Source organism: Adiantum capillus-veneris, chromosome 13 (genome assembly GCF_014529385.1).
Source record: "Adiantum capillus-veneris isolate H3 chromosome 13, ASM1452938v2, whole genome shotgun sequence".
NCBI lineage: Eukaryota > Viridiplantae > Streptophyta > Polypodiopsida > Polypodiales > Pteridaceae > Adiantum > Adiantum capillus-veneris.
This window is the reverse complement of record NC_140943.1, coordinates 66,419,977-66,431,109: the sequence shown is the minus strand read 5'-3', so window position 1 is coordinate 66,431,109 and position 11,133 is coordinate 66,419,977. Positions and strand designations below refer to the sequence as shown.

Genomic DNA, 11,133 nt, shown 5'->3' with positions numbered 1-11,133 from the left:
ACCAAAACCCTATCACATTGGATCAAAGAAAATACTATCGGCTTCACAAAGATGACCAAATTTGTACAAGGATTAGACACTACCCGACATCGGGTGAGACCATCCTCACATACATTTGCATAAAATCTGGTACACACAGCATGCCGCCACATCGGCATTTACTTCAACAACCTTGATGACACCATTAGAGAAGAGGAGCATCAACCACGATGTCAATTTGCATCCGACATTGATAACAAAGAACTTTGAATATTTGCAGTAGGACTTCACCTTTGATAAATCCCCATTTGTATTTTGATTTGTCCTACCACCTAATTACCTACCAGTCTCTAGGGAAGGTGTAATTGGCATAGACCCTTCTGTCAAGTTCTCAAGGGACATGCATTTTTTATCCTACACCCAGTTGATAATTCTCTGGGGAGGACACCTTTGTACTTTTTGGGTGCTACTATATGACACATGGGGAGGTTTTATGGGGTGTGTGACACATCCATACCACCACAAGTGAGAACACTTTCTATTTTGGAAGCCTACACATTTGGCATCACTGATTAGTTCAGCAGATACCCTCTCCCAAGTCTATAAAAGAAGCCTAAGCTACACATTGTATCCAGCTTACATCCATGCACTAGCCATCACTCTACCCTACCTTGTATTCACAATTTGCATATTAGTTTTCATTAATCTAGTCATGCTTGCTACTTGTATTAGAGTCAATCTCTCTCTTGTAATACTTTAATTACACAATGAATGGCTCATTAACGTTTTTGCCATAATCACCGTCCCTTTCAAAAATACCACTCCTATAAAAAAAATCAGTGTTATATGTTAAACAATATATCTTCATAAGTTGGAATTGTATTCACAATTAGAGCTTGAAATAATCATATTTCTCCATGAACAGAAGAGAAAGATTCTCAACACCCCAAAGAAGGTAGTCATACTAAAGTTTCTTGGGTGTTCATCAAGAGATCACCTGATATGAGGCTCTTTTAGTCTATTCATGACGCCCCATGTATTTGCTTCAGTGGAATAAATCCCACCATATTGGCATGTCATGCATGGATTTTAACAAAATAATGATATTAAGCCCTTGGCTACAATATTGTTCTCAACTGTTTGACCCCATGCCATATGTGCCTTACACAATCAGTACTGGCATGTATATATCACAATCCGACGTTGTAAAATGTAAAATGTGAGCTTATATCCGTATGTTGCTAATTTGTCAAGCCTGTGTACCATGACCCTTGATCCTAAGTCAAAGGGTAGAGCTATGGCACGGAAATGATATGTCAAAAGGAATTTTTTTTATAAATGAAAAGTCAAAAATAGGAAACAAGAACTTAAAATTGTCTAACTTTCTCGCTCCTCGAAGACAAGTTGCCTTCACTTGAAGCTGGCTCACAGCCATGTATACTGATGCCCTCTTGGTGTGGTTTATTCCGACCTCTAGTGAAAAGCATTCAGACATGTTGCAAATTTTTCCAAGTTCGTATGCTAATAGCATATTTCAAACTCTGGAAAATTCTATGCAATATGTCCTAAATTGAAGCCTTACTTTGCATATATACATGAAAAAGATAGGATGGAACCCATGCTCATATCCAACAGCTTCTCCTGACAAATAGATGTCAATGCAAAATAAAATCAACATTGTCGATCTTTCATAGAGAAACGGCCTTGCCTAATCATGCATCTTATGAAGAATCATGAGATTGCCCAATATTAAAAGAGATAGCTCCTGAAGCTTAGCTATCAAATGTCATCTAACTACCAAACTCCACTTGATCGAAGAAACCTTTGCTTATCAAGTTGGCATGATAAAAACTTATGCAAGAGTATTTCAAAGTTGTAAACTGTAACTTGCTTGAATTGACGCCCTTGGTATAGAAAGTCGTAGCACCCGTGGTATGGTTGGCTTATAAAAAATACTGCATATGTGTAGAAGTCGTGGTTCACCCTAGACCATTGTCTTGATCAACTTAAGTCCATAAAAAATTTTCCTAGGAGCCATGCCCTAGCAAAAATGCAAACCCCAAACTTGCAAATCGAGAAAGAGAGATGTCTTGAGCTACAAAGAGCCGGCCATGCCGAACATCTTTGGACCGTCCAAAAATTTTAGCAACAGACCTTGCCATACTATTAGTTGCCAACTATCTATGACCTCCCTAGATCAAGAGCTATCTGCTTTCTTTTTTTTTTTAGCCAAACCCTAAAGCATTTGGACCATGGGTGCTTACCAAGTGGGAAAGCCTTGCTTTCTTCTCTGCAATCGACGAGCACAACCGGTGATGAAGCACTCGTAGAGCTTGCTACAGTGACGAGCTCATGTCATCACCGTGACAAAAACTCCTCTGCTCCGCAACGCGAACTCGGCAAGGGAAAAAGCACACAGTTTTGTGCTGGTCGACAAGCCACGCTCCCCCTCCTAAGAGGTTATGCACACGACGGTCTTCAACTTCGAGTGTCCCTATTTAGCCGCCTTGCACACGACCTTCTTGACCTCTTTGCATGAGCATGCAAGCCTAGAGAGAGAAAATAGCCTAAGCTTTGATACCAATGTGAGACCGAGGGAAGTCTGAATGCCCATTCTCCACCCAACCAGTGTCTTATTAGACACTCCCGAGCCACTTTCAGACGAGTCGGTGGCCTCTGACCCTTGGCCTTACAAAATCGGCCGGCCGTGTTAAACCATTACTAATTTGTAGAGTACAAAATAAGAGGTAAGTGGTTACTAGATTTCTTTAAAAAGGTGAAGCCCTCCGATATAAACACAGAGAAGTATACAATAGAAAAACTCAGAAAAAAACCATTGATACATGAAAAAAACATTACTACAACAAGGTTTCCACTACAACATAATTTGAAACTCATCCCTAATGTCATGGACACTCACCTGCAATCATCCGAAGATAGAAACCAAGCTAGGACACATGTTAAACAAGGGGTATGCAAGCTTTATCGCCCATGACAAGTTAGTATCTTTGTTTGAGGATGAGGCTTAATTGTGCTCATGTAAACCTGTGTAGTGTTGGAGTACATCTGCGCATTGGTGTGTAGATGAGAGCAAATGGTTGAAGCTTTGATGTGTAAAGCTTTTTCATTTTGAGCCTTCCCAAGTACCCTCTTTAAATAGAAATTTGAGTACAAGGGCCATGGCAAAAAATGAAGAACCTACATGAAATGTGATTGGAGGAAGAAGAGCATTGTATTCTTCTTAGGAAGAAAAGAATGGTTGGAAAGTTGGGTATTAAAGAGCTTTTTGATTGAAAGGGTGATTGCAACTCCCAAAGGGCAGGACTTGACTATTTTTATTGGTTGGAAAAAGTGATTACCTTTCCTAGGTAATGTCATGTAAGTGAAGAGAGAAGAGTTGCACGTTTTAAAGAGTTGCAGAGCAGGATCAAGCATAGTAAAGGAAGAGAGAAAGGGATTAGAATAGGTGTACCCTTAGGTCAATAACAATAAAAAGTGGGGTAAAATGCAAAAACCGCCTTATTTTGGAGAGTGAAGGAATTACTATACCCCTTTTTTTGCGGTGGGTTGGACATACTCAAGAGAGTAAGATTCAAGTATAGAAGATAGAGAGGGAGGGAGAGAACGAGAGTAAAAAGGAGACTTAAAACTGAAGATCTTGCAATAATTATATTAGCAATATTGCCTTGCTTCCAATGAAGCTTGTTGCAAGAAAGTTCGATGCTCATTTGCTAACTTCATATGACCATAGTAACATTTTCTCCAAAAAAGCCTCCTCTACAACCACCTTGTCTCCTACCTGTTCTCAAATAAGGCCAAGGTGGATACAAAGAAGCATACCATTTCTTTTACTTGCATAGTACTCAAAGCTAGAAAGTTAACATTGCCAACTCGACATTGAAAGAACCAAGCATAGCTATCAAAGGATAACGCTAAAGGAAGTCGACAAAAATATAATTTTCGCCATGTTCGATCCATATATTTTGGCCTGGCCCCCAAGATTAGTGTTAATCATATATAAAAGTTGTTGACTGTAGCATATAAGCATGCACACAATGGAGGTGTAGCCTACGCATTCTGCTGGTTGGAGTTGGTTTCTAGTTGTGGGACCTTGCCTTATCTATAGCTCTATGCCCCCACGTCCCGTTCTTATTTGCAAGCTGCTTTAGATCGTTACTAGAGATGGTCGAAAGCTACTCTCCTCTTGGTCTCAAGTTGTTTTAGATGCAAGGGTGCAATGTGCTGGAGATGTCTCTGGCTTGGAGTGTACCTTCTAGCCTAGGAGATCCTAAGTCTGCTTTAAGAGTTCCTTTGGCGGAGTTTTCAGCAATATAAATGCTATCCAACAAGCAGATTAGCTGCTTTACTAAAATTGTTCTAAAAAGCACTCAGGGATGCATTACATTACAAGGAGGAATTTAGGATCTATTAACTGATCAATCCCTCTAAACAAAATAGGACTCCCATTCGCAAAATGGGCAGACATCATTTCATGCCTTCACACATTCATCTATACTTATCCAAAATTGAAACTAAAAACAAAGGTTCAACCTTAATAATATGCGCAACCATACATCCAAGCAACAGGATACCCACTCTAGAGCCAGAGCAACCTATACACCCAACAAGTAAAACTCAGTGCAAGACTAGACTCTGCACAGCAAAGCATCTTAACAATATTACACAGTAAAAAGAACCCAAAACACCTTAAACCCCAATGCTATGTCTTTGTTGTTTAGGAGGAATAAAAATTAACTTACACTTGAATGAATAACAATGTAATAACTAGGCCATGCCTAGTGCCCATAAAGCAGCCCTTGACATCACGGGCTCGCCCAACTTTGGGACTAAAATGTACAGTATAGTGTCAATAGATTATCCCGTCATATATACAGTATGCTACTTAAACAGCTCCCTTACTCCACCATTGCGGCAGAAACTGTAGAAACCATGGTATTCATGCCACATTCATTGTAGCCTCGGCAAATTTTGTAAAAGCCCTTCTCACCCCAATGGGGCCCCCATGAGTTCTTGATGATCCAATACGGCTTTGCCTTGAGCCTGGCAGGAGAGAACCCACTTTCACCATAGCCAACTAAGAGAACTCCGTGATCCAAGTTCTTGCCACACAGGTAGGGGCAGGAAACTCCTCCGATGTAGGTTTGCATAAACATTGCATTGATTCCAACTGCAAAATGACAATTTTGAATGGACAAACAATCTTCACATAAGGACACGGCACTCCTCACAATATACCACAAGCAAAAGCCAGTGCACAAGGTTTGACTTATTAGTATCGAGTGAAGGACTTAACGCCAAACCACAGTTGATGGTTACCTCAATTTTTTTCTATTAATATTGGACTGGATTAAAGATCAGCAAATTTAATATTTATATGTACTTCATCAATACAGCAGTGCACAGTACTCACCGCTAGAGCTAATCAGCAGCCTTGATGGTGGGCCTCCTCTTGTGCTTTAAATATCTAAGCTTGGTACCATCCCATATGGTTGGTAATTTCTGACATCTAGGAAATTGTTATGTGCACAGTAATACAGCCGTGCGCACACAAAAGCCGTCAAAGCTGAACCCTATCACTCTCAACCGACCATGCCTATCCCAGGCTGCTCATCATGTCCTCTCTGCTGGGCCTGAAACTGTTGCACGCAGGCCTGTTACCACAACTTTGAAGCTCACGACCCACAACAGTCTCCCCCCCCCCCAACACACCCCCTTCCCCCTCACCCCCCGACACACAGGGCCGCAGCAGCCCCTCTCCTCTTCGGTATCTAGTTGCCCTTTTGTCCCTGCAGTGTTTTTTTGTTTGCGGCTTACTTTCTTTTTCACGTAGTTTCTTTCAATTTGCTTGTTTGCTGCCTTCTCTAAGTTTTGCTTGCGGTTTGTTCCTGTCTGTTCAACAGTTGGATTAGAATTTCGGAGCCCACGAGAGATGGGTTGGGTTTGGGTGGTGGTTTTAGCCTCATCCGCAACTCTTTGACCCGACATTCGGTTTTTCTTCTGCAGCTTGCAGCTTCCATAGCTCCAAGATTACTTCCTGAGATGGTTAGGGCCCAGGGGCCTCTCAGGTTCTTCAGGTTGGCTTCATCAAGCCTCCTACAAGATCTTTAGAACTTGCCGTGCTTCATGGGTGTGGATGGGGGTTCAGCCTTTGTGTTCTACGATGGTTTGGTCACTGGTTAGTCTGGGGTGCTCCAGAGGTCGCTGATCTTCAAAGTGCTGCATTGATCAAAGATTATGTAATTCTTTTGCAGACTTCGTCCCTCCGCTTCCCATTTTCCCCCATGTACATGCATCCTTTATTTAGTAGTGATCCTTGCTTTTTCCCCTCAGTTCTGTTTCCCCTAAAGATCTTAAGGGATTTTTTCATCTATGGTTGTTTGTACCTTGATATCCAGCTTTTTAGCCAGATGGCTGGTGAGGGACAGCCTCTAGGTGACACAGGACAGTGCAGCGACGGTGTTTTTTTTTTGGGTTGGGGGGGGGGGGGGGGGGGGGAGAACTTCTAGCACTGTAGCAGCAATCCCAAGAGACCTCCAAAATTTATCCGACGAGTCTTGAACTCTAGGCCTAGTACTTAAGAGGGAACTCTGAGAGAGAGAGAGAGAGAGAGAGAGAGAGAGAGAGAGAGAGAGAGCATGCACTGCTTCACTTACTTGCTAAAGGACCGTTCTGTACTAGATTAGCTGCAATCTGTTCTTCGTCAACCATCACTGAGCTAAAATTAGCCACTTTCACTGCTACCTTCGAGGCATCAAACTTGCATTTTCCTCTAAAACCTCTGTATGGATAATCCTCTTCCAACTGCAGCCCCCCTGCCTTCTGAATGTAGCTGAAGGCGCTCGTCATCAGACCCCCCAAACAGCCATTGTCACAAGCATCCGCACCATAGCTTGGGTCACACTGCAACAAGAGAAGAATACATAAGAGACAGTTAAAAACATCTGTCACTTCATTCCCAGAAAAATCCCATGCTCTATCATCCACCCAAACAAACACACACACACACACACTCGCGCATTACACATGCACGCACCGACAAAGGAACCATCAATTTCGATACCCTATGCCTGTCCAGAGCCTAGACACTTGCAAGACCTACCTCATGATCACAGTCTACAAGTTGCTGCTCACTTAGAGAGAGAAGCTTGCCGGTGGCCACAAAGTATGCACCCTCCACAGCTCCAGTTGTGCTGAAACTCCAACAGGAACCACACAATCCCTGGAACAAAGGAAAAAACAGATAAGCTTTGCATTTTATCATTCATTAAAATTGGCCAACAAAAATGCGCAATACTTGAAATTGAAACTGGTACTTGTGCCAATACCAATATGCATTTTAAAAACCCAATACCAATATGCATTTTAAAAATGTCCATATGGTGTATAGCATGCCTACATAGCCCTTATCTTTCACCAAAACCAAGACATATATAACATCGTAAAAAATTCATACATACTTATGGAGAAGCAGACAACTACTGCAGTGAGCACAATCATGCCTTCATAACGATTGATATGGTCATTTAGGATAAACAAAGACTCTATAGCATTCATTCACCTACTTCTCCTTGTTTACTGGATGAAATAGCTATTGTCTATTCTTAGTGATACTTTATAAGCCCCTCTTGTTGCATTGGTTTTGCAGGCTCTGCATCTTTGATCCACTTCACGGCAAACCAATATCAGATGTGATCAGCGACGAGTTAGTTTTCAAGTTCAGGGTGAGGAGTGAAGGTCTCGAGTTTGTATGTGCCTTACCTGTTGGGAATGGCCCACTACAGCTAGGGATATTGTTATAAATGTTTTTGGCAAGAGAATAGGTAGCATGTAAGGTAGGAACATTTACTATCTACATCTTGATGGTGCCCCTATGATATCATCTAGCCAGACGATTGCAAATCTTAGGTTTTTCCCTATGACAACAAGATCTGACCTTGGAAGATCACATAAATTTGAGATGGAAAACCCCATGTATGTCTCCTATAATCTTGTACCAAAGTGCATCTAGTAATCCACTTCCTTTCCTATGCCCTTGGAATGGTAACAACTTAAATTTGGGGTGTGTCAAGATCAAACGAAAATGATAATGAATTGGTCCATAATGAGCTTATATTTGAAGAAAACCTCTCAAATGAAACATAGCATGTGTGCCTAATACCATATGCTCTCAGACTTTGTGAAGCTGCACATGCTCTGTATATTGTCCATACCCCTCTCTAATGCTTTGTGTGAATTTGACTATTGAAAGAGGGCCTCAATCACCAAAGGACAGCCACCATTCTATGCACATTAGATACTAGTCTAAATAGGCTCCTGAACAATAGGAGTCCTCATGTCTCTACATCCTTGGTGAAAAACAAAAGATGGTACGCTTACTTGATTCCGAACTTCGGCAACAGCGCCAAGCTCACGCCAGTCGAACTCCGTAGGAAGATCATTGGTGGGTAAGATGGGAGCAAGGTTGTCGGATGAAGGTACTGCAAAGGATTGCTTCAAGCCAAGATAGTGCTGAGAAAACTCCTCCTCTGTGAGATCAGAGAAAATGGTGATACCGTGAGTGGCAGAGGGGTCCATCAGCTGGGCTTGCACCGCCTTGGCCAAATTCTTCTCAAACACCCGAAAGCGGTGTGCGTGTTCTTCTGCTGATGCATATGTCTTGTTGAAGAACTTTTTAAAGCGCTCAAAGAGAACCCTTGGTGAGGCCTGCAGTGGCTTCTGGATTGGGATTCCGATGCCCCTTGGCATGTCCTCCAGTGGCTCTGTCACTTGACGGATGACATCCTCTTCTAGTCCCTCGTAAGCCTTCACCTGTGTCGCAAGGAGAGCGATGAACAGAACCAGAAGGTTGTTCATCTCTCTCGCTTTCTCTCTCTCTCTCTCTCTCTCTCTCTCCCCTTCTTCGAAATGTAGTATACTACCTACCCCTCTCTCGCTTTCTTTCTCTCTCTATCTTGGAGGTCTCTAACTCTTCTTCTCTCTCCCCTCCTCCTCGAGTCCCGAGTTCAAGACTTGTCATCATATGTCATGTAGATCTTTGAAAGGGCGTGTGTTGTACAACCCTCTGCTTTTCCAAAATCCACAAAATGCATTGCAGACCAAGCCGCGAGACCTTTGACCTCTAAAGAAGGCATTCACCTCTACTTGGATTACCAATCTGCAACTGATTTTGCGCCACACCCAATCCCATTAGCCGATTTCCCAACTGCTTCTCATTTGACAGAGAGCAATTTCACCCATATCTACGATTCTATACAGTGGCACGCCCACTCTGCACATGCACTACGCGATAACAACGTGCAGTAGAAGGGGCTGGCAGATTCTGCAGGCTAGTAGCGCACTGTCTCGCCATCGTTGCAAACGGCTGGGGGAGCATAGTGCAGTTCCGTTAGAAACGGCGAAGCTCCGATTGTAAAAGGGTGGGCAGAAGTCCAAAACAAGGTGGACCATCACAGAATCCTCATCCATCGGACCATTCTTTTGCCTGCATGTGCGCACCCTAAGAGAGGTACATGTTGAAGTGGCAAAGCAGATATGAAAGGTAGCAGATGTGTATGCTTTATATGGTTCTTTGGGCCAATATACCTTGCCAAGGTACCTATCAAAGGTGGTTGGTCAAAGTGTTCAAAGTGCAGAAATGGAAGTCCTAGAGGTGGTCCTCGAAGGGTTCTCCGATCTAGTCGAGATGGCTCATCAACCGGAGCTACGGAGTGCAAGTTATGACAATTTGAAGGTAAAAGTGGTTTGAAGATTCTAGTCGGACTAATCACTGGCAGATGGTTGGTCAGAGTGAATGTGAGTGCATGGCCTAAAGTGTTTGATTTATGGTGCATGTTGGTCATTTTCGATTGGCAATTGGAGTTCAGATGGCCAAGTTATGTGCAGCTGAAGTTTTGTCGAGGGCTAGGTTTGATCCAATTTGGTCGCCTCGGTAAATGTGTCATCATGGATTTTCTTGGGCTCGCCAGGGTTTGCATGGGTACTATGCAACATACGAAGCCTACAGGAATTGACAGCACGCCAATTTGGGGCCGTAAGTGGGAAGTTATGTTCGATTGAAGTTGGTAGACAACCGCGGTTGTAATAAAAATAAAAAATAGCTTATTTATTCTAAGTGACAAGTGGAAAAAGCTAAGGGTTATGCGAAAGAATAGCACATTTATGGACATTTCATTATTTAAGTGCTCTTTATGAGCTATGGCCATTTATTTTCGGCCGGCCAGTATGTAAGACATCTATAAATAAATATGTGCAAAAGAAAAATGCTCACTCTTGCATGGGGAGAGATTGCACCCAGTGCCTATGTCTATTCTTCTCTCCTCTCCTCTCTTCTCTCTCATTGGGCCAGTGTAGCACTCCGCCCTAGGAGGTGCACATGCACGTGCTATCTCGTTATCTCTTGCTCTCTGTCTCCCTTTTTGATCGCGTATATCCTTGATTATGTGCTGTGGAATTCGCCAGGTATGCTGATCTCTTGTTTTATGTCGTGTAGTATGTTGTTTTCATCATTTTTTGCATGGCTCTCCACGCTCCGGCCTATAGCAGTGGTAATAGAGCATTAAGCCACACTGTGAAGGCTATGGAGATCTTTGTATATAATAACGAAAGCTAAGTCTATTTTCTTCTACATGTTCATTTTAGTATTTTCATTTCTTTTTGGCATGCTTAGTTGGACGTCATTGAAAGATCTTTTTTAGCACATTTGTGTACAGTGCTTTTTCATAGAAAAGAATAATAGAAGATTATAACAAAGAGAAGGCTTACATTAAGACCATTAATTAGTACATGGATTAGAGAGTTTGTGTCTATAGCCTTATAGGCGAGAAGAAGTTAGGCTAACTTTATAGAGGAGAATTCAGAGGATATTTAGCATAGTCCGATGAAGATATCGAGAATTCAGAAGGAGAAGAAGTGCTTAAACAAAGAAAGATGACCGATGATTTTTGTGTAAAGGAATAATCTTAAGAGATCTTTGAGATATATCTGAGTTCGTAGAAGAAGTGGAGGAGGGATCAATTAGGTAGAGGCAAAATCTCATTAGACCTCAAAATCTCTTTAACGAGTTCGAGCTCAGATGTACTCGTCAAAAACAATCCCAAAGAGATTATAAGCTGGCGAAAAGGCTAGAGAGGAAGA

At 42.3% G+C, this 11,133-nt stretch overlaps 1 protein-coding gene across 1 annotated transcript; it reads right to left on the bottom strand.

Annotated features, from left to right (window-relative positions):
- Positions 1-4,686: 4,686 nt before the first annotated feature.
- On the bottom strand, positions 4,687-8,912 carry LOC147444180 (putative cysteine protease RD19B). The gene is made up of 4 exons (XM_086526884.1): positions 8,377-8,912; positions 7,100-7,219; positions 6,654-6,900; positions 4,687-5,167 (listed from the first exon to the last, which is right to left on the bottom strand). Exons 1-4 carry the CDS (start codon positions 8,851-8,853, stop codon positions 4,896-4,898), a joined length of 1,116 nt encoding a protein of 371 aa, XP_086383010.1. The 5' UTR covers positions 8,854-8,912; the 3' UTR covers positions 4,687-4,895.
- Between the last annotated feature and the right edge of the window lie 2,221 nt (positions 8,913-11,133).

Excerpts from the sequence above, each read along its gene's own strand:
- LOC147444180 (XM_086526884.1), bottom strand. The coding sequence starts at position 8,853 with ATGAACAACCTTCTGGTTCTGTTCATCGCTCTCCTTGCGACACAGGTG. Across the intron at positions 7,220-8,376 it reads TTGCCGAAGTTCGGAATCAA|GGATTGTGTGGTTCCTGTTG; the intron begins GTAAGCGTACCA and ends CCTTTGTTCCAG. Across the intron at positions 5,168-6,653 it reads ACAGAACGGTCCTTTAGCAA|TTGGAATCAATGCAATGTTT; the intron begins GTAAGTGAAGCA and ends GTCATTTTGCAG.